Source organism: Phyllostomus discolor, chromosome 11 (assembly GCF_004126475.2).
Source record: "Phyllostomus discolor isolate MPI-MPIP mPhyDis1 chromosome 11, mPhyDis1.pri.v3, whole genome shotgun sequence".
Taxonomy (NCBI): Eukaryota; Metazoa; Chordata; class Mammalia; order Chiroptera; family Phyllostomidae; genus Phyllostomus; species Phyllostomus discolor.
Window position 1 is genome coordinate 42803391 of NC_040913.2, and position 24422 is coordinate 42827812.

Consider the following 24422-nt stretch of genomic DNA (forward strand, 5'->3'; position numbering starts at 1 on the left):
GGAATCAACAATGATGTTAAGGTTTCTAATTTAGATGATTTAGTAGACAAGTTGTTAACAAAGTCCACAAATCAAATAAGGAGTAGGAAGATTTAAAGGTGAAAGATTGTTTAATCACAACCTCCCATCATCACAACCTCCCTACGAGATACATGGCACTGTTCCCATTTTACAGATGAGAACACTGGGACTCAGAGTTAGACAGTGACAGCCCTAGACCTTTCCAACATACTATCCCAGCATGGAAATATAATTAGAAATAAAGAATCAATCAGAAAAGAGAAGTTAGAAGCTAAAGATAAAGACATAGGCATTATTGTAGAGGTGGTACTTAAAGTCATAAGAGATGAGATTGTTCAGTACAGGAGACAGAAGGAGCAAAGCCGAACCCCAGGAGTACCAAGTACCGTATTTTGCCATGTATAATGCCTCCCGTGTATAATATGCACCCATGTTTTGCAAATTATACATGAGAATAAGTACTACCCATGTATAATGAGCATCCTTATTTTTCCCTAAAAAGTTTGGGGAAAAAAGTACATACACACCGTACACAGCAAAATATGGTACACCTCTACAGCTAAAGTTTTTTCCTATGATATCAGCCATGAGGAACTGGAAGAAATGTTAAAATTATTAAAAGAGTAAAACATATTCATAGGACAAAGCATGACACAGGCATAAAAATATCAGGTTAAAAAACAGATGTTAAAGCACTGAACTCTACGAACAAAAAGCAGCAGCCTGTCAACAATAGAAAATCCAGACTTACCGTTGGATCCTGTGTCTCCCTGAGTTTGTGTGTAAATGATAACAATTTGTCCAAAGCTTCCTGAGGCATATTTGGGACCTATTTTATGAGAGAATTGAGGAAAGACAGAAAGAATCAATTGGAATATCTGATCAATGAATCAAAAATCATAGCTACTTAACAAATAATACTAGAATTATATTTTTAGAAAGACTGTAATTACAGCTTACATGTTTAATTCACAGAAACTTTATTTATTCATCTTCTCAGAAAAGGTTACACCCAACCATTCCCCTTTCTCTTTAAGAATCAGATAATTAAAACCAAGCTACTCTTACTATTTACAATTCTATCACCAGCTAAAACTGAAAGGAGCATCTAACTCAGAGACTGCCATATAATATGCCTATAAAAAACTTTCATATATTTGACTTCTGGCCAAGATGGAGGTGTAGGTAGACATACTGTGCCTCCTTGCACAACCAAAAGACAGACACCAATTTAAAAACAAAAAACAACCAAAACTGACAGAAAATCGAACTCTATGGAAGTCCAACACCCAAGGAGTTAAAGAAGACACATTCATCCAAACTGGTACGAGGGGCAAAGACCAGCAGCCAGGCAGAGAAAACTCATGGCAACGCCAGAGGGTGGACCCAGTGAGGTGGTGTATTGTGGACTGGGCAGTCCCACATTCATGCGCAGAGAAACCAGGAAAAACAACTGGGGTGCAGGATAGAGTGCACAACCCAGGGCCCTAGCCCAGGGAAATAAAGGCTCAAACTGTAACAGGGTGCAGCCAAGAGGGGGGCCCCAAACAGGGATTTGGAATGGGGTCCAGAACTCAAGGTGTCCAGGAAATATTGGGATGTCCTCACCCCTTCCTCCCACAGGTGTGCGTTGGGAGAAGGAACACATGGAGCAGGAACATGCAGGGCTGTTTTGTACAGTAACAGTTTTACAGCTAACCTCTGGCATGGTCATTTAACATATCTATAACCTTTAACTGGTTGCATAGATATGTTAAATAGCTGTGGCCATGCTTTGAACCAGGTAGAAGGGAGTGACTTCTACCCAAGATGTAACTGGGAGGCAAATCCCCTTGGTTATAGCACCCGCGTGAGGGCTTGGAGATGACTGGCTCCATGCCATGGGGCCACCCCTGCCCAGACTCACTATGGCAGCCCAGTAAAGCTGGAAGGATATGAGAGTGCTAGAAAGTGTAGCCAATTGTGGGAAGAGTCGGAAATGGGGCTGCAGAGAAAGATTGGCGCAGGGATTTAAACCGAGACTCAGCAGCCATGCAAAGGGAGAGAGCCATGTGGCTGTGGCAATAGAAAGGAGAATCACGTGGCTTTGGCCAGAGTGGGGACCCCCACAGCCCTGTGAGGGAGAATCACCATGCGACTTTATCAGAGAACCACCACTTGGCTTTGGCAGAGTAGTGATTCCCCCCTCCTCACAGCCACTGAGGAGAGAACCACACGGTCTTGGCAGAGTGGAGACCCCTCACAGCTTTGCAGAGAATCACACAGCTTGATCCTGGCCAATGACATAGCTGATGGCGTCAGGAGCCTGAATCTACTTCTTTTCATGAGATACAATACCCCAAATTAGGGCAGAGAAAGAAGGAAGGACTTTGTGCATCTGTGGGTATCCTAAAAGACTTTGATATTTTAACGGAAACATTAGGTTACTACATTAAGTCTGTATAGCTTTAAATAAATATTTCCTTTCCTTTTCACAAATCTCTGGCACTGAAAGACATCTTTCCTATGGCGGCAGACAAGCCAAACTACTGGGAGGTCCTATCATTAATAGTATATCGTACCCCCTTGGCCCTGTTCTGTAACAGTTTTTGTTGTCCCTGTGTGGGCCAATAACTGCTCCCCCCCATTGGCCCTGGTCTGTTTGGCAACAAAACCACTGATTGAAAGCACCTGTGGAGGTTGAGGTGGCAGTGGGAAATTCCCAGCCTCACAGGAGAGTTCACAGAGTCCTAGAACATACGCAAACCCACCCACCTGGGAATCAGCACCAGAAGGGCCCAATTTGCTTGTGGGAAGTAGAGGAAGTGACTGATATCTGGCAGAGAGCTGAGAAAGTGCTATCGTTCCCTCTAAGACCCCTCCCCCACATACAGTGTCACAATCCAGAGACAAGGGGTTACACCGCCTGGGTGAACACCTAAGGCTCTGCCCCTCACCATGTAACAGAAATGTCAAGAGAAAAAAAAATGGCCGAAACAAAAGAGCAGATCAAAGCTCCAGAAAAAATACAACTAAGCAATGAAGAGACAGCCAACCTATCAGATGCACAGTTCAAAACACTGGTAATCAGGATACTCACAGAATTGGTTGAATTTGGTCACAAATTAGTTGAACAAATGAAGGCTACACTAACTGAAATAAAGGAAAATGTACAGGGAACCAATAGTGATGGGAAGGAAACTGAGACTCAAATCAATGGTGTGGACCAGAAGGAAGAAAGAAACAAACAACCAAACACAAAAGAAGGAAGAAACAAGAATTCAAAAAAATGAGGAGAGGCTTAGGAACCTCCAGGACATCTTTAAACATTCCAACATCTGAATCATAGGGGTACCAGAAGGAGAAGGGGAAAAGTAACAAGTGGAAAACTTACTTGAACAAATAATAAAGGAGAACTTCCCCAATCTGGCAAAGGAAATAGACTTCTAGGAAGTCCAGCAAGCTCAGAGAGTCCCAAAGAAGTTGTACCCAAGGAGGAACACACCAAGGCACATCATAATTACATTACCCAAGATTAAAGATTAGGAGAGAATCTTAAAAGCAGCAAAAGAAATGAAGATAGTTACCTACAAAGGAGTGCCCATAAGACTGTCAGCTGATTTCTCAGAAGAGATCGAACAGGCAAGAAAGGGCTAGAAAGAAGTTTTTGAAGTCATGAATGGCAAGGACCTACATCCCAGATTGCTCTATCCAGCAAAGTTTTCATTTAGAATGAAAGGGCAGATAAACTACTTCTCAGATAAGGTCAAGTGAAAGAAGTTCATCATCACCAAGCCCTCATTATATGAAATGTTTAAGGGACTTATCTAAGAAAAAGAAGATAAAAAACATGCACAGTAAAATGACAGCAAATTCACAATCATTAACAACCACACCTAAAACAAAAACAAAAAAAGCAAACTAAGCAAGCAACTACAACAGGAACAGAACCACAGAAATGGAGATCACAGGGAGGGCTATCAACAGGGGAGTGGAAGGGGAAGAGAGGGGGAAAAGGTACAAAAAATAAGTAGCATAGATGGTAGGTAGAAAATAGTCAGGGGGAGGGTAAGAATAGTATAGGAAATGTAGAAGCCAAAGAACTTATATGTATGATCCATGGACATGAACTAAAGGGAGGGGAATGTGGGTGGGAGGGGGTGTGCAGGGCAGAAGGGAGTGAAGGGGGAAAATGGGACAACTAAATCAATAAAATATATTTAAAAAAATAAATATTATATTTGTTGTAAAAATTTTCATATATTATCATTTCCTTTTTTGTTAGCTTCAGCATAATTTTTTAGGCCCTATCTAATTTAGGCCCTTTGTTACTGAACCCAGACTCATTCATTTAGTAGTAATCTTACAGCAAGACTACTAAGTCACATAGGGTATCCTTGTATAAAGAATGGATGCTCAAGCTGTCCATTTTTTCATGCTGCATACCTAAGCAACATGATCAGTTTCTCAATGAACTCTAAAGAGTAGTTGCCCACATAACACACATTGATTGCCTTAACTATAACAAATTTAATCTAATTAAATATTTAATTGATTATAAGAAAATTTTACTTAGACAATAATAAATTTAAAATTTTAATTTAAAAGGTCAGGAAGGGACGTTAGAACAATGACTCAGTGACTAGTAGAATGTGGCCATTTCAGAAGCCAACTGTTCTGGGTTTCTTTGGTCATTTAAGCGATTGAAACTTTTTAAAATTCTAAATTCTATTCAGTACATACTTTATCTTATTTATTCTTTAAATCAATCCTGTGATGTAAGTAGTATTATCCCCATCTTTTGATGAAGAAATTAGGGTTGAGTAATTTATCCAAGATATGCAGGCTAATAAGTAGTAAACTTGGCACTTAAAGGTAAGTTGTTTGTCTTTAAAACCTATGCCCTTATCCTCAGCCATGCTCACAAGACCTAAAAAGTTCATTCTGAAATTTTAAAAATGATGAGTGTTAATTTTTTATGTAACTTAATAGACACAGATGTAAGATTACTACTTGTGATCTCTAATAACACCATCCAGTAGAACTTTCTATGAAGATGGAAATGTTTGTTACCTATGCTTTCTAATACATTAGCCAAAGCACCCATGTAGCTATTGATTACTTGAAATACAACTGAGAAACTAAATTTTAAAATTTTATGGCCAGTGCTAATATATAAAATAGTACAGTTTTAGAAAATGCTAACCACAATGCCACTTAAGATAGACACAAAGTAATGGATTACATATATTTCAAGCCAACAGACACCTAATCAGGTAAGTATAGGATAGGATATATGAGGTCTGTCCAGAAGGTACCCAGCCATGTAATATGAAACACAGATATATTTATTGAAGAAGACACAAGATACATGAAACATGTACATAGGACAATGATGCCTCAGTCCCCTTCAAAGGAGGGGACCTCACACAGTTACCCTAATTACCATCAGCTGCCCGTTTGTATTTTCCTGAATCTCACAGTCTGAAATCTCTTCCCTTTCAAAGATGATTTTAGTTTGGGGAAAAGCCAGAAGTTGCAGAACATCAAATCTGGGCTGTAGGGGGGCTGAGTCACCTGGGTGATTCTATGTTTGGACAAAAACTTCTGCATGAGACATGACACATGAGTGAGCAGTTTTGTCATGATGAAGCTGCCAATCACCAGTTACCCATAGCTGCAGCCTTCTGAATCATCAGAATAGTTTCCGTGGAGGAATATTCAAGTTTAACGCAAAATTGAATGCAAATTCGTTGCTCTACTCACTCATTCATTTCAAATAATACGGCCACAGCACACATGTTCACTCAATGGTGTCTACTGCCTCCACTGACTAGTACACTGAAGTTGCCATTGTTAACACATGCCACTCTCTTTGGCTGCCAGGTTATGTCGATGTTGTGCAAACTGTTCTCATTGTATTAACAATAGCTGGACTCTTTCCAGACAGACCTCTTATTACAGTCATGAGGGGACCAGGACTCCTTAGTATTTTCTACAGAATCTAAGCAACTAATATATACTTAATCTCCATTTACAGTAGGAACTTAAAATAGTCACTTTTGGCTGAATATGAAAAGAAAAGGAATCCGCAAACTGCCTCCACACAAGGAAAGAGGAAAGACACCCTACATCCCTGGTACCCAAAGTGGGGTCGAGAGACCAGCAGTAGCAACACCAGCACCACCGAAGAGCTTTAGAAATGCAGATCCCCATGCACCATATGCCAGACCAACTGACTCAGCAACCTGCATTTTTACCAAGTTCTCCGGATGTTCTGTAAAATGGCCATGTTTCAGAACCATTATATAAGGAAATATAGAAGTCAGTGAGGAGAAAAAGCTAAAAATGTCCAATTTTGTTTTAGTAGGAGTCAGAGTATCTCAAAAAGAAAAAAACTGAAGGCTCAGGCTGGAGCTGGCCTCACTCTTACCATTTCCTTAATCACTTGGATTTCTTCACTTTTGACAAGTGGTTTCATGTAATGGAAAAAGAACATGGTCAAGAATTCTGGCCCCAGCCACTGCTGTGTTGTGCTTCCAATCACAGGGGGCTCTGCCAGCGCGATGATTCTGAAGGAGGGGTGGACAGGAAAAATGGATCTAAAAGAGGAACATAATTAAAAATTATAACCTTTTACATTAAAAATTAAATCATGGTGGCTAAAGTCTAGGCAATGGTAAGTCTATACTGCAGTTAATATACTCAGAGCTACTGTGCAAAGAACAGACTGAAAAAAGTCAAGACATTCTAAAATTCTAAGATTAAAACAAAGCAGACAAACAAAAGAATCACCTACTGCTAATATAAGATGTGCCATATCCACTGGTAAAACTCCATCACTGGCACAAACCACTCATTTGGAATATGCTATTATGCCTAAAATAAACTTTCCCCACAGTCCCTTGAAACAGAATCCCATCCAATTCATATTTAGTACATAGGTCCCTTTTCTTTATTCAAAATCTCCTCAAAATCTTACAAGGAACCCACTATCTTACAAAAGACAATGAAGAATGGTTCAAGGAGACTTCTCAATAAATAGAAAATTTAGGGAGCACAGAGGTTGGATTAAATTTAAATTTGGTTTGGAAATAAGAATACTAAGTTCTTAAAAAGGTAGAAAATGTTAAACTTTTATATAATTCACTCTTGTAATTTTATAGGAAATGTTATGATTTTTGAAGTAATCTCTATAAATTTCTGCTAGGCAATCTGAAAATGTAAATATTCTAGGACACATAGAGAAATAACACAAGACTTCCCAAGGTTTGTGAAATGACTTGAGTAGTTTTTGGAGGAGGGACTAAAAATCCCTTTTGTGACCCAATCCCCAAGACCATATACACCTAGATCATTTCTGAGGGTTTTTACATTCTTTGCAGGTAGTCACATGGCTAATATACCATTAAAAATGGCTTCAGAAATGTTACAGACTTTCCTTCTCTTGTTGCAAAACACCAGGAATACCATGGACATGGTAGTTAGAAATAGTATGATGGCCAAACACCAGACAACATACATGCCTGCACTTCTCACAGGAAGGACCAAAATAGAACTGTTTCCTTTGATGCAAAAAACTTCTCTGGGGAAAGGGTGAGTATGAATACTATAGATTGCTAAATGTGTCCCTTCCTGCTGTTGGTCAAAGCATAGGTGGGAGAGGGGAGTGAGATTTTCTTGAGAAAACAGTGAACTACCAATAGTTTATTTTGCCAGGAAGAGGCTTTTGCTTATCTCAGGGGAGCACTAACGATCAGTGGCCTAGTCTCAGCTATACTTATATATGCTTTAATGTTTTTTCATTTTGAATATTTTTTATTGTGACTGAACATTAAAAAAGTTTATAATCTCTCATTTTTCATTATTGATCAGTAGTAAGCCATAACTGGACATTGGGCAGATCCTTGACTGGCAGATTTCTCTGGATTCTTTTACTCTAACTCTTTCGTTTGCTTATTTGAGAGAGAGAGGAAGGGCCAGGGGTTGGGAGGAAAGTGAGAGAGAGAGTCAGAGACAGAGACAGAGACACAGACACAGACAGAGACATCGATTTGTTCCACTCACTTATGCATTCATTGGTTGCCTCTCGTACGTGCCATGCCTGAGGATGGAACCCACGACCTTGGCATATTGGGACAATGTTCTAACTAACCAAGCTACCCAGCTAGGACTATTCTTACTCTTATGTTTGAAAATAGTTAGGATCTGAGCTTTCCCTCCTACCTCCCCAGAAACTCTAGCATCTCTTTGCTAGTAAATTAGGCCATGTAAATTTTCAACAGAATTAAGGGTAGATCCAGGATTTTATGTCTAAGTTTCTGTGTTTGATTCTCAAAACAAAGAGCCTTAAGGATATTCTGATTTTGAAAAGTGACCCTAAACATTTTTATGGTGAAAGACCAGTTTAAATTCTGTAACTATGAAGGGTCTAATTACTTACTATTGTATGTATCGGTTTTGTCTTTTTCATTCAGAGAACCCACCTTCTTTCATGACCAGATTTAGACTAGCCACTCTGCTTTTAGGTAGGAAGGCATTATTTTCAGTTCCTATTGTAACAGGGTGTAGCCAGGAGGGCCCTCAAATAGAGATTTGTAATGGGGTCCAGAACTCAGGGTGTTCAGGAAATATTTAAAAATATAGGATGCCCTCACCCCCACAAGTCTGAACTGGGGGATGGGACACATGGAGCAGGACCATTGAGGGTTGTTCTGCATAGCAACAGTTTTACAACTAACCTGAGGCATAGTCATTTAACACATCTATAACTTTTAATTGGTTTCATGGATATGTTAAATACCTGTGGCCATGCTTTGAGTCAGGGAGATGGGAGTGACTTCCACCCAGGATGTAATTGGGAAGAAACTCCCCCTGGTAACAGTGCCTGCATGAGAGCTTGGAGATGATTGGCTGCATGCCACAGGGCCACGCCTGCCCAAACATACTATGGCAGTCCAGAAAAGCTGGAAAAACATGGGAATGCTGGCAGGTATACCTAATTGTGGGAGGAGTCGGAAATGAGGCTGCAGGAGAATATTGGCACTGGGATTTAAACCCAGGCACAGCAGCCATGAAAACAAGGGGCCATGTGGCTTTGCTGAGAAAAAGAGGGGACAAATCAGCTTTGGGGTGCTCCATTTAGCCACATGGCTTAGTAAACAGGAAAGACCTTGCTGGGAAAAAAAATAGGATAAAAGGACTCATGCTGGTGGGCCATGAGAAGGTACCACATGGTTTTGGATTAACTGGAGATCGCGGTGGTGACACAGCTGATGGTGCTAAGAACCGAGGGAGGCTGGCCAGCCTAACACAGATTGCTAGGAACTGAAGGGCTACCTGAGCCACGGATTCCTATTTCTTTTCCTGAGATACAATACCTCAGACTATGCAAAGTGGGGAAGGAAGGACTGAGTGTGTCTGTGGGTGTTTTAAGGTACTTTAGGATTTTAATGAAGACACTAAGTCACTACTCTTAAGTCTGTATAACCTTTGAATAAATAATTCCTTTCCTTTTCACCAGTCTCTGACATGGAGAGCTATAATTCCCTGGTGGCAGGCAAGGCAAACCTAGTACAGGGGACCCCAGGAGAAGAGGGGGATCCATTAGGTAATTGTATATCATTCCCCTCCCATGAGTCTGTTCTGTAACACTGACTTTTGTTTTGTCCTTGTCACCAAAAGTCTTTAAAAAGTTTCTTGCAGTGATGGTTATTAACTACAGCAATGAATTTATTTAAATATTTAATTAGCATCTGTTCTTTTCCAAGTATTATACTACACCTTAGGTGGTATAAAGATGAGTAAAGATGTGTATATGCAATTTGTTACATTGCATACAAAAAAGGGGAAATACAGGCTGTGTCCAGAAGTACATAACTTCTAGGTTCTGAAGTGGAACATTAGTATTCCAGTGTGGGGGGCCAGTCACAAAACCCTCTTCTAGTTCATGACTAATGTCTTTATAGAAAACTACATCATTTTTTCAAGCTCCTTAATATATAAACTTGACAAAATGTAGCATATTTCCTTCAAAAAATTGGAGTTTATTATAATCTTTCTTTTTTGTTTTATTATAGCTTTTTTGAAGTATAATTGGTATATAATAAACTGCATATTTAAAGTGTACAGTTTGATAATTTTTGATATGTATATACGTCTATAAAACCATTATCACAATCAAGAGAATGAACACATCTGTGACCCCTAAAGTATCCTCAAACTCCTTTGTAATCTCTCTTTACAGTTATTTTATATAATCTGTGTTTTCTAGAGTTTTCTGTAAATCACTCAATATGTACTCTTTTTGGTCTGGCTTCCTAAGCAAAATTATTTTGAGATCTACCATGTTATGTATACCAATAATTTACTCCTTTTTATTGCTGACAAGCATCAGAAACTAATATCTATAAATTTATACTCACAACCCCTAAACAAACTGACCTCAATATTTTTACTTTTAAAATATTTTCCAGGCCTGGCTGGCATAGCTCAGTGGATTGAGCGCAGGCTGTGAACCAAAGTGTCGCAGGTTCAATTCCCAGTCAGGGCACATGCCTGGGTTGCAGGCCACGGCCCCCAGCAACCCCACGTCGATGTTTCTCTCTCTCTCTCTCTTTCTCCCTCCCTTCCCTCTCTAAAAATAAATAAACAAAATCTTAAAAAAATATATTTTTCAACTCAGGACTTCCTGCCAAGATGGAGGCGTAGGTAGACACAGTATGCCTCCTCGCACACCAAAATAAGGACAACAGAAATTTAGAAAAAAGAACAACCAGTAATGACAGAAAATTGAACTGGATGGAAGTCTGACAACCAAGGAGTTAAAGAAGAAACATTCATCCATACTGGTAGGAGGGGTGGAGTTAGATGGCTCTGTGGAGAGGGGTCACAGCAAAGTGGTGGTTGACGGACCCAGCAAGGTGGTGGATTGTGGAAGGGCTTGGCACACAAGGAGGCTGGCAGACACATGGTCCCACATTCGTGTGCAGATAAACCAGGAGAAACTAGGGAGAGAGACAGACCGTGCAACTCAGGGCTCCAGCTCAGGGAAATAAAGCCTCAAAACACCAGTTGAAAACACCTGTGGTGATTGAGGTTCCGAGAGAGACTCCCAGTCTCACAGGAGAGAGCTACAGGGTCCTAGAATGTACACAAACCCACCCACATGGAAATCAGCATCAAAAGGGCCCAGTCTGCTTGAGGAAAGAGGCAGAAGGGACTGAAATCCAGCAGAGAGTGGAACAAGCACCATTGTTCCCTCTCAGAACCCTCCCGCACATACAGTGTCACAACCCAGCAACTGGGTTGCCCTGCCCTGGTGAACACCAAAGGCTCCACCCCCTCACTACATAACACAGCATCCCAGAGCTGTGCATATCAAGACAAAAAATACAACTAAGCAATGAAGAGACAGCCAACCTATCAGATGCACAGCTCAAAACACTGGTGATCAGGATACTCACAGAATTGGTTGAATTTGGTCACAAATTTGTTGAACAAATGAAGGCTACACTAACTGAAGTAAAGAAAAATGTACAGGGAACCAACAATGATGGGAAGGAAACTGAGACTCAAATCAATGGTGTGGACCAGAAGGAAGAAAGAAACAAACAACCAAACACAAAAGAAGGAAGAAACAAGAATTCAAAAAAATGAGGAGAGGCTTAGGAACCTCCAGGACATCTTTAAACATTCCAACATCTGAATCATAGGGGTACCAGAAGGAGAAGGGGAAGAGTAACAAGTGGAAAACTTACTTGAACAAATAATAAAGGAGAACTTCCCCAATCTGGCAAAGGAAATAGACTTCTAGGAAGTCCAGCAAGCTCAGAGAGTCCCAAAGAAGTTGTACCCAAGGAGGAACACACCAAGGCACATCATAATTACATTACCCAAGATTAAAGATTAGGAGAGAATCTTAAAAGCAGCAAAAGAAATGAAGATAGTTACCTACAAAGGAGTGCCCATAAGACTGTCGGCTGATTTCTCAGAAGAGACCTAACAGGCAAGAAGGGGCTAGAAAGAAGTTTTTTGAAGTCATGAATGGCAAGGACCTACATCCCAGATTGCTCTATCCAGCAAAGTTTTCATTTAGAATGGAAGGGCAGATAAACTATTTCTCAGATAAGGTCAAGTGAAAGGAGTTCATCATCACCAAGCCCTCATTATATGAAATGTTTAAGGGACTTATCTAAGAAAAAGAAGATAAAAAACATACACAGTAAAATGATAGCAAACTCACAATTATGAACAACCACACCTAAAACAAAAACAAACTAAGCAAACAACTAGGACAGGAACAGAACCACAGAAATGGAGATCACATGGAAGGTTAGCAACAGGGGAGTGGGAGAAGGAGAGAGGGGGAAAAGGTATAAAAAATAAGTAGCATAGATGGTAGGTAGAAAATAGACAGGGGGAGGGCAAGAATAGTAAGGGGAATGTAGAAGCTAAAGAACTTATAAGTATGACACATGGACATGAACTAAAGTGGCAGAATGTGGGTGGGAGAGGGTGTGCAGGGTGGAGGGGAGTGAAGGGGGAAAATGGGACAACTGTAATAACATAATAAACTATATTTAAATATTTTTCATAAGATCTTTATGCTTTAAAAATTTTTAATCTTCAGGAAACAATATCCATTTATCTAAAGTTAAAGCATTTCTTTAGTTCCACTTGTTATTTGTTGTTAAATTCTAGTAAAATTAAAGTTACCCTTGATTTTTAATTTTAATAGCTTCTATCTTAATTCTCAATTATTTACCACTTCAGCCTTTGTATTACCCGCCAGTATGTGAAACCACCTGAAAGGAGTTGGCAGGACCTCAGGAATACTCTGTTCTCTAACTTTCAGACTTGGAGAACCAAATATCATGAGGAAATCACTTTCCATATGACCTATTTATAAGTAAGGAAGCCTTTTGGGAGAATCCAGCAAAAAAAAAGGTCCTTCTCCTCCTGTTATTCAATACTTTGATAACTGTTTCTATAGTTAGCATATACTTCTCTGTCCAACATACCTGTTGTCTCAGAAACTACCTTCTTTAAATTGGGCCAGTTTACCTAATGAAGGTACCCTGTGAGTCAGTACCAAAAAGCAAGCCACAGACAATATATGTCTTGAGCAATGACCATCATCTTACTTAAATTCTAATCACTTACGTTGATCGCATGTTAATTGCTCTTCTAACTAGGAGAAAAGGGGATCAGGGATGAATCCAACATCCGTTGCTGAGCCATGAACAAAGATCTCTGGATTATAGCAAACGACATAGCAGAAGTGGAAAATGGAATAACTTTTCCAGAATCACAGAATTTTCTGTGTCCAGAGTCTGTCATGTGACTGTCTGAATACTAGAAATCCTGAGTGGTCACTTTACCCTCAAGACATTCTGGTGTTGTCCATGTTGTAATCACACCCTCTTCTCCTAGAATAGGGGTGTCAAACTCATTTTCACCGGGGGCTACATCAGCTTCACGGTTGCCTTCAAAGGGCCAAATGTAATTTTAGGACTGTAATAAATGTAACTACTCCTTAACTAGGGGCAAGGAGGTCGGTGCTGCCACCAGATAAAACCAGGTGGAGGGCTGGAATCGGTCTGCATTCGGCCTGCGGGCCTAGTGTTTGCCACCTGTGACTTAGAACAACTCCTTTGAACAGATCACTCTGTGCCCTGCTTGAACATCTCTAAATGTCTTTTTCTCTCTACCTAGAGAAATGAAATGATGTCTGATAGCTTTCATGAATTCATCCAGACCTTTCACATGAACATTTCTAAAAACTGTTTTTCCTTGGCTTACAAATTATGGTGTGGCCTCTCAAATTACAGATCAAGCAGTCTGGGGCTTGGTGGACGTACCTGCTGAATTGGGATGACTTTTTCTTATGTGAAATCCTTAGAGTACTTATCCATTTTTTTCTCCACATATACCCTGACTCTTGATAGTCCAGCTGCCTAACTTAACTATTGGGTTCTGTTATAATAGTTAATGGCAATGGACAGTCCATTTCTGGAGAGAAAGGACAGTTTTGTACCTGTATTTTGGTTTTCATGAATATATTGGCAGATGTTTGAGTTTCATCTCTCCTTTCTCTTAGCAGTGATAATATTACCATTTAGAGGTGATATTTCTACTGCGGTTTTGAGTAGAATTGATTAAAACTGACAATATCACCCACATGATATATAATGAAGTTTGGCAAAGGAATCAAATGTAGGATTTCACAGTGGGCCTGGTAGCCCACTGTTAGCTGTTAATCATGAGACCCAATGGCATCAGACTTATCATTAAAAGGCAAAGTCTTCCCAATAAGAAGGTTCATAAAAAGAAACATTGCTAGCTTAGAAGATCATCTAAAACTAGATTAACAGAATTGCCTTTACCTTGAGTGTCCTAGAATTTATCCTAGGTCAAGATTTATTTACTCACTCAAAAACATGTATTAAGTAATTGACTATGTGCCAGATACTATGACATTAGAAACAAAGATAGAGAGCAAGACAGAGTCCTGACAAGATTAAAGTCCTAGGTTCCAGTTACTTTCTGAGGCACAGATGCATCCTAGCCCTTCTGCTGAAAATGTGAGATACTATTAAGTTCCTTTTTATGACAATGAACGGTTTTTTTTGTTATTTGTAACTAAAGGAGTCCTGCCAAACACAAATATAGAAAGGCCAACCGGTGTCTAAATTTGCCAAGCTGGGTGCACTGTAATTATTTATTTATGTATCTGCCACTTTTCACATGTAGGTAAGTATTAACTTTAGGAAAACAAAATGTATGTAAAAAAGGATAAACAACTATAGTTTACTGACTGGTTCAGCAGTGTATAGTTCTAATGCTGTGATAGTAATGCAAACACTCAATAAAGTTCCCAAAAGTACTACATAACTGTTTAAAAAGAATGGAAAATAGGGAGTATGTATGTATAATGGGAAAAGGGGTGATGGAAGAGAGCTAAACCTTAATTTTTCATCATAGGAAATCACTAGATAGTGCCTAACACTGAAAATAAACCAAGAAGTATCACTGAAAGTATATTGTTTAGTGACATGGAGGTAAATACCAAAAGAAACAGACAAGAGTTGAAAGTGGTAGCCTTTGGGGAGTGATACATGGGAGTGTCCTAGAACAGATGACAGGACTGATATTTTAAATAAAAAGCTTTGAAAAACTATCTGGCTTAAGTTTCATGAATGTTTAACAATAATAAAAATTCAAATGAAAAGAAAAAGAAAGTGAATAAAACCAAGCAGTGCTGTGGCCCGTCTCTACCTATTCAGAGTGATTTTGGAGACAGAATAGGGTCTGATTTACATTCATGGGAGAGCTGAAAATCAACAATGATGAAGATAGGACACTTTTTAAAGATTTTCTTTATTTACTTTTAGAGAAAAAGGGGAAGGGAGGGAAAATGTGAGGGAGAGAAACATGTATCAGTTGCCTCTCGCATGTCCCCAACTGGGGGCCTGGCCTGCAGCCCATGCATGTGCCCAGACCAGGAATCAAACCAGTGACTTTTGGGTTTGTGAGATGACACCCTACCCACTGAGCCACACCAGTCAAGGAAAGATGGGACACTAGTTTAGAGAGTGCAACTAACCACTTTGAGCCAAACCCTGAATTGATGATCAGTGCTACTCTTGCTGAAAGTGTTTTCATTTGTAACACTACTTGTGACCATTAGGGAGAACGTGGGTATTTTTTGTAAAAAAGGGTTGTCACTTCCTGGATGTTTGGCTACAAACACAATGCTCCTGAAGTCCTAAGGGAAACTGACTGGCAGGCTTGTTGATAGCTACTGCCCAACTGCTTTGATTCATCTCCCTGAAAAATAAAAACTCTTCCCAGACAAATGTTTCACATGCAAACAGTACATAAAAGCTGAATTTTATAAACTGAAGGTATGAAATGAATGGGATCCTCATAAATTGCCTCCCTAACACTCAATCAAACCATTTATTGAGCTAGAGAAATCTGACAATATCTACCTCAGAGGCATAAATAGCTGTGTAATCAAGTGAATTTTTAAATAATCTATACAGTGATAGTAAGAAATTTAACATTTCCCCTCTGAAAAAATTCCAAGGCAATTTTTAAACAAAACTCTCCTTAAAACATAAATACAATAAGTACACTTAACTATCATTTATAGAATTTTAATGTTTTAAAAATAGCAGCAACCCCTTTGGAACGAGGTGAAGCTTCAATGAAATAAGATCCAATTAAATGACTAAGAATTCTACAAAGTAGCAAATCTCTAACTATGTCAAAATAGCCATGGAAAAGTAATGAGGCAGAAAATAAGTTATATTGCCAAAACTCCTCTAAGGAAAAGTATAGTATGCAGCAGAAAGAAATATTTTCCTTCAAGCTTTTTATTTTGAAAATTTCAAACCCACAGAAAATTTGAAAGAATAGAATACCCATTCATCCTTCACCTACATTTCACCAGTTGTTCTCACTCTCTTTGTCTCCCTGTGGTGTATGTTTTTATGCACACACACCTTTTCCCCCCTAAAACATTTGTAAGTAAATTGTAGACATCTTTCTACTTCATCCCTTAAATATCTTTGCATGTGTCTCCTAAGAATATGAACATTAACCTTCATAACCACAATACCATTATGACTTAAGAAAATTAATATTAATTCAATCTCATATAATATATATAGCCCATATTTAAGCTTACCCAATTGTCACCACTGTTTCTTTTATATCTATTTTCATGTTATGTCCTGATCCAGGATCTAGTCAAGTCTCATACATTGCATTTGGGGGTTGTGTCTCTGAAAAATGTTTAAGCCACAAAGGATAATCCTACATCAGGTGGCATACCCACTAATAACTGATGACTTCTTAGGAGAGTGGGCCAAGTTCATGACAAAACTTTTTATTTCTCTACTTGTTGAAAAGATATAAAATATGGGACAAAACTGATTGGCTAGGACAAAGAAGAACTACCTTCTTAAAACTAATGTCCCTATAACACGTTTGAACACTTATGTAAAAGTAGGCTGAGAGTGCAGAGTCCATCTTGGATCATAACCTCAGTTTTAAGAAGTACCGAACTACGAGCATGCCCAGGATACCAAATTATCAAGCTGTTCAAAGTTATATTGGTCTGAACCCATGGTTAGAAGAATAAGAAAACAAAGGCACACTTGACAATAAAAATAAGAGCAATGTATCATAAATTACCTCTTCTGTAGCTGCTCATCAGACATTTGTAGCTCCTTCTTTAAATGCATATACCGGTCTTCTCTCAGCAACCTAGAACCATCATAGAGGCTTAGCTCTCGATCATGGATCAACCTAATGGAATGGAGGGAAGTCAGAAAACAAATCAGTTTTGAACAGTGAAGTTATTAGAGGTAGGATCCATCAGTTAACATTGTAATAATGTCCATTGTTATTGACAAGTATTGAGTCCAAATTTTAGATGCACATTTCAAAATTTCAAGTTGGCTAGTGCTGTTACAGTTGGTAAAACTATGGTTTCTGCACTGAATGGCAGTAATCATGCATACTAGATGTGGACAGGGTGGGGGGGGGGCATGGACAAGGAGAAGAAGGAAAGGGGAAGGAGGAGGAGGATGACAAAACAAATGAATGAGATGAATGAGACATTCAGGATAACCATGAGGTGCATATTAATGTGCAAGGCAGGTGGCACATGCTCCCTTGAGTTCAATGTAACTTTTTAATAGTTGTATTATAAAAATGTTTCTATCTTTGGAATTATAGGATTTAAAATATCAAAAATCTCTATAATAAAATAACTAGTGTTATTTCATGTATCTACTGTGGTGCCGACCTAACCATCCACAGCACAAACAGGGCTGTCTTCCAAATGTTGCAAAGGTTGAAAAGTGCTCCTCTAGGTCTTGCACCAACTGCCAAGTCTCCTGATGCCCACGTCACAGTGTCCCACACAATGTCGACTTGATCAGCACTGAAGGGAAGGGAGGGTTCATGATGCAGAGGTTAGGAGCATGGGCAGTGGAGTCCATTGAACCTGGGTTCAAAACCAGCCCTATACATTATTAGCTGAATGACCAGCTAATTTAAACTTTTATCTTTTATAAAATTAGGGCTATAACATGAACCTCACAGTATGGCTGTGAAAATTATATAGTTAATGGAAGGCATATGCTTAATACACTTGTTCTCAATCTTGGCTCCATATTAGCATCTCCTAGAAAGGGTTAGGTGCACCTTTTGAAATTTCAAGGTGGCTAGAGCTCAGGGATCAGTGACTTTTAAGCTTCACACACAACAGGTGATTCCCAAGTTGAGACACTGAGACATTCTGACTTAGCACAATACCCAGCACAGAGTAAGTACTCAATTAATGGTAAGTGCCCTACTATTACTTGTCTTAGTGGACAAGAGGTGGCTAATAAAAGGGGAAGTGTTATTTTGTGTCTGCTTTTGTCTGTTTAGAAGAGAAAAAATTATAAACCTATGTATTATTTATGATAAATCACTGAAAATATTTTTAAATGCTCTCAAATCTCAACAAGATTAACACAATGATTTTAGAATCTTTCATTTTACTTGGTATCTACACATTTTCAAGATAAAAAAAATTTGAAAAGTTATACCACTTCTTTGAACTTTCCTGATAAGTCAAAGTTAAAAACCAAATACTATATACAAGTGATAGAATCAAGCTGTGACAACAAAAAATCAGTATCATCACTGATATAAGATGGGAATATTTTCCACTGAAAGTCATACATAAAATTTCTTAATATTAAATTCAAGAGAAGTTAATTAGGAATGTATGGATATTTTTCCCACCTAAAACTGCAATAAGAGAACAGCAGTTAAACAAATGGTCATGTTTGTAAACACAAAGTGAGCTTTTTAGCTTAAAAGTATAATAAAACAGCCATTATACATTTTATATAAGGAACTACATTTTCTCTCAAAAAAAATGCTAACAAAACCAACCAGTAATTTAAACCAATGATTCATAAGGAGTTTGTAAACAGTGGAGCTATGACTCCGACAAACTGTAGAAACTTGAGCTATGTGACTTGTCTCACACACACACACACACACACACACACACAATAAGCATATATAAGTCTTTCAAAATCACTACTTAAAAGTTTCCTTAAAACACACTTTTTTGAAAAATTTGCTCTTCTACTTGGATACAGAATTACAAGTTTTAAGTATCTACATAACCCAGTTTTAGAAAACAAGAACGAAGGAGTTCTACATCCACTGTTTACTTGGTGTGCTCTCATTGAAAGTTTGTGAAGGTTTGCTCTCATTTGACTCACACCAACCTTTGCAACACAGCGAGTGTGCCTGCATTGACACGATGAATGCCATCCAAGAGGACCAGCTTCCCTTCCAGAGCAGCATTCACAAGAGGCGAGGACCGCCAGGCAGTGTCTCCATTTGGAAGAGTGTATCTTTGCTGTAGCAGATCACGTGCTGTCATATCCTAAAGCCAAACCCACCAAAAAAAATTTGGAGTTAGTTTTTAAGACATGAATGGCAGCTTATTTAGCTCTCTCTGAACATTACATACAACAACTAGGAATTCATCTCCAACTCATCAAAGAAAGAGATATTTAGAAGCTTTTCTTGGCCATTGGAGGTTTTCTCCCCCTATTACTCATCCGCATAACACAATTAAGAGTAACGATTTCTTTTTTCTTTTCATTTAGCATTTCTCCACTTTTAAATTGTTCACCTGATATCTATACAAGTGATGGTAGTAATTTCTACCTGATTTTAATGGCTAACTCTATCAGCTCTATCCCTGCAGGGATAGAAATGTATGAATTCCTTTTTAAGAATAAGAAGCCATACAAACTCAATGAGTGGAGATGCTTATCAATAATATGCCTTTTCTCATAGTTGACAAGCTCCTGAAAAGCCATGCTAGGAATCATCAACGTTATTCATTATATTTAAAGGGGCTTAAAAATGGAGGAAACTGAGAACAGTCAGCAGATGAGGTACAGGGATTGACAAACAACAGCACGGCACTTACAAGCAATTTCTTAAATGTGCTAGCATGAAAACAGCATAACAGATGTAAGCAAAGTATTAATAGTAGTAGCAGATAAAAGTCTACTATAAAATAATTTGGTGCCATATAATATGAACAAGTTTTCTTAAATGCATTAATGTTGAAGACAATAGTTTCTGTTACCAGCTTCAGATACATTTTGTGCTACTTATATCAAACAAAAGACAATTTTAACCAAAAATCAAGTCTTTTGTAATTTTGTGATACCCACTTCAAGGTTTAAGCAGATAGAAAACTAATGAATTTGTTTATATTCACAATGGCAACAAATCTGTATTGAAACCAATGTTCTCACTTTCAAAAAAGTACTGACTTAGGAAGTATGAATAGGCTTATATTAAATCATAAAGACACTTGAGAAACAGTAACATTCAAACTCAGCAAGACCCCACAGCTCCAAAGGGATGGCTTTGGCCACTATAAAAATTTAGCTTAACTCATTAGTTTTATGTAATTCCTCAATTAAGAATTTTAAATTCTAAGCATGTCACTCTAAGTGGCCAAGACTACATCTATCACCATCATCAGTGTTTACTAAGATGGTTCATGGTGAGAATGAGCTTGTTCCCACTCACGGCTGTGCTATATACCAGGAAATGGACTACCCTGCAAGAAATATGGAATGAATCATGGGTCATTTTCACAATCAAATGATGAAAACATCAAGTATGTATGTAAGTATATATATGTGTGTGTGTATATATATATATACACACATATACATATATATATATACACACACACAGATATATACACATATATGCATATATAACTATACACAAATAAATATGAAATTTTTTAAAAGTTAATATAAAAACAGGTAAATTTAAAGAAAACTCTTGGTACTACTTATTCCAGAAAAATATTCACTATACAGTTCCATCACATACTATCCTAGAGAATAAAACAAGCAGAAAACATTCTTTGGCATAGTGGTTCTAAATTAAAGATATGTATCAGAAAGAGCTGGGTGAACTTTTGGAAAATATATAAGCTTAGGCACCATTACCCTGAATATTTGGATCGAACAGATTCAAACTAGGGCTTACCACCTGTTTCATTAAACATTGTGTAGGTGATCTCTGACATGCCTCCCAGGTGGGAAACACAAGAGTCATTTAAGTTAATGTCCAACTTTGTCCCATCCTATGTACTATACCCTTTCATTTTAATAGGAATTATAAGATTGCACGAGAACATACAAAATGCTTAACAAAATGGTGTAAAAGTTGAAAAAAAGAAAGAGTGGGCCTTGTTTCCTTTGATATTTTGAAGTAATATAAGTCCTGTTGATATTCAGGGAGGAAGTAATGTGAAGAAGGCATCCCATTGATAACATATTTTTAAAGAAACAGATGGGTGTTAGGTTTGAAAATCCTTGCTTCAAGCTGATAATAGGTGATGGCATCCTGACCCAGACTCAGCTCTGGAGTCTTTGGCCTGAACCCAGGAACAGAAATGAGGAACATGACACTGGCAGAACAGCTATAGACTCCCAAGGAGCTAAGGCTAGCAATTGATAATTTTTTTAAAAAAGTTGTTTTTCAATAGAGAAAATTCCTCACTTTCATATCAATACATCATAAATCACCATTGTGTGAACAACATGAACAAGCACTACTTTGTGGTCATGATTCCGAAGTACTTGCATATCTGTTAACTCACACAATGTCTACAGTACTTGTCCCATTCAATTAAGTAAATACTAATAACAGTGATGAGAAAGACAATCAATACACATAGCTCCTCTTTTCCAACCTAGCAGTTTGAGACCCCCTTATTCTTAATGAAGTAAACAAAATGATAATTTGTTGCCACACAACAAGCAGTAACAGATAACACCACTCAATGCTATTAATACCAACTGCAACTACAGACCAGAAATATTCTCCCTTTCCTCAATCTTCAGAGGGATAAATAGAAAATGGAAAATACTTGACATTTCTTAGAAGACTAGCTCAGTTCAGTTTTATCATCTAAACTCTCTGTATACTATAATGTTTAAAAGAGCTATTCTCCATTTCTAATATATCTTTGAATTAAAATAAAAACCCTCATAAAGAGAAAAAAATTCCATTAGAACAAGTGATTGGTTTTCATAATTAAGATCCTATATTGGGAGAAAAGATGAAATTCCAGCTTTTCCTTAAAAGAGATCATTGGTCCCAGTTTCCACATTATTTGTTATAATCAGAAATAATTCTCCATGATGTAAAAGTTATTTTCAATTCTGTAAAAGCACAAGGAAAATAAAACTAAATTTTCAGAGAGCAAATGAGCTTAATCTAACTTAATTAACATACTTTTTCAGCAGAGTCTAAAATGGATCAGTGATATGAATTAATTTCAATAATAAGCTAACTTTTAAAATAGAGTAAGAGAACTTTCAAGTGTTTTTGTTTAGAGAATATTTGGAGTTTTATTACCATGATATTGATGTAAAATCTTTATATTTTAACCGTATAGCATGGAAATGTTAAAAATATATGATTTCCTTATTCTTCCCACCTACACACACATCCTTAAAGCAAGTGGAAAGACAAAAATTTAAAAAGAAAGTGTGCTTATTCCATATGAGCATTTGAAAGTGCACTAATAAAAATCAAGAAAGATGAATGTCTCCATCTTTGCCTATATTTTCATATCCCTGAAACTCTGACCTTGACAGAATATAAATAGTGCTAATGATCTCATAGAGTCTTAACCATTTCCTTCGTGTTTCCTCAAACACTTTTGAACAACAGGACATGGAATCTAGTTCCTTTACAGCTACCATTGTCTAACCTTCGACACCGCAGTCTTCATTCACATCCCTGAAAAAGACCCATGTATCTCTCAAGATTCTATGTCATTTGGAATTTTTGATGTGCAACAAAGAAGTCCTTCTCAAAGTAGAAATGTCCCAATAAAATGAGAAGAAACCTAACTGAATAGAATGTATCAGAGAATATACATTTGAATCCCAAAACAATTATGTACCTTAAGCTTTTTAGTACCTTTGAATGGTAAACACTAATTCTTTCTGGAATTCTCTTAGAAACTTGGATATAGGTCATTACTTTGATAAAATAACTGCAAAAAGTAGTTGTGTGTTTAGTGGCTAGAATCAGATTAGAGTTAATTTTCCAAGGTGTAATATTTGAAAAACAACTGAAAGCATTATAGTGAATTTTTAGTGTATAAAGAAATCTGAGCTATCTTTCTCTTTAAATATCAATGTTGATAAGAATAAAAATGTATATTCTAATGAATATATAATTTTTCTGATAGAAAATTTAAATGATTATAGCAAAAGTAACATATCAAAGTGCAAATAGAGTATCACCTCAACTAGGTTAAATAAATACACATGTTTACTACATATATGAACCCAAAAGAGTTTCAGAAAGTAATTAAGTTGGCTTGAAAACTATGTATTACAAAACTTAAAATAACTAAAGAAAACTAAAAAAGGGAAGATAAAATCAAGAAAAGTAAAGATGATACACAAAATGAATTATAAGAGCCTAAAAAGCAAATCTAATCCTTCTCGTATTGAACACAAAAAAAGGTAACATAAAAACCATCACATAGAGTCATAATAACCACAGCATTGACACCAAAAGAGCAGCAGAACTACAATTCTTGATAATAAAATTGAGAAAAATTTGTCACATGGATCAGGTCATCATATAAAGAACAGTGTGTTAACAAGTTAATAGAAATAACAATAATTATAGCAGCCAATATTTATGGAGAGCTTACTAGGTGCCAAATACTTAACATAAATTAATTCACGTAATCCTTATATAACTCTAAGAGATCAATACAATTACTGTCTTCATTTTGCAGATCAGAAAACTGAGTAACAAAGAGGCTAAATGTGTCCTTACCCAAACAAGGACACACAGCTAATAAGCAGAGGAGCCAGGCAGTCCTCAAGAATATTACTATGACAAATATAGCAACCAATTCAATCCGTGCGTACATGACAGAGTTAATATAACAAATGCAGACTTCCCAGGATGCCCTTGACAAAAGCTATTTCTCAATTTCTTGGAGAAGAGTCAGAAAGTAGTGACTACTCCCTGAATGCCACCAAATGCAGCTAGTCTCCATTCCTGTTAAAAATATATTTAAGTATATATCCAAAAGAGTAAAATTAAAATGCTTTAATGCTTTAGTTAATAGTAATTATATATCAACATGTATATGATTCTTCATTTTCTTATTTCTGAATTAAAAATATAAACAGTGGGTATTTTTTTATTCAAGTTAATAAATATTAATGATTTTTACCCAGAAGAAACTAGCTGGAATTCTGTAGGCTTTCCAAGTTTACCTCAAATAAGTTTTGCTTCTTTGAGCAAAACTTATCCTA

At 37.5% G+C, this 24422-nt stretch overlaps 1 protein-coding gene across 3 annotated transcripts in view; it reads right to left on the bottom strand.

The window, feature by feature from the left end:
- The window catches only part of VWA8 (von Willebrand factor A domain containing 8), a 417525-nt gene that overhangs the window by 266081 nt on the left and 127022 nt on the right, over positions 1-24422 (bottom strand). For all 3 annotated transcript variants that reach the window (XM_028526305.2, XM_036011319.1, XM_036011320.1), the window contains 4 exons: positions 19308-19468; positions 17206-17319; positions 6434-6602; positions 773-850 (listed from right to left, as the gene is read on the bottom strand). In XM_028526305.2, coding sequence (XP_028382106.1) covers positions 773-850; positions 6434-6602; positions 17206-17319; positions 19308-19468 — 522 coding nt within the window. The remainder of the gene's footprint in view (positions 1-772; positions 851-6433; positions 6603-17205; positions 17320-19307; positions 19469-24422) is intronic.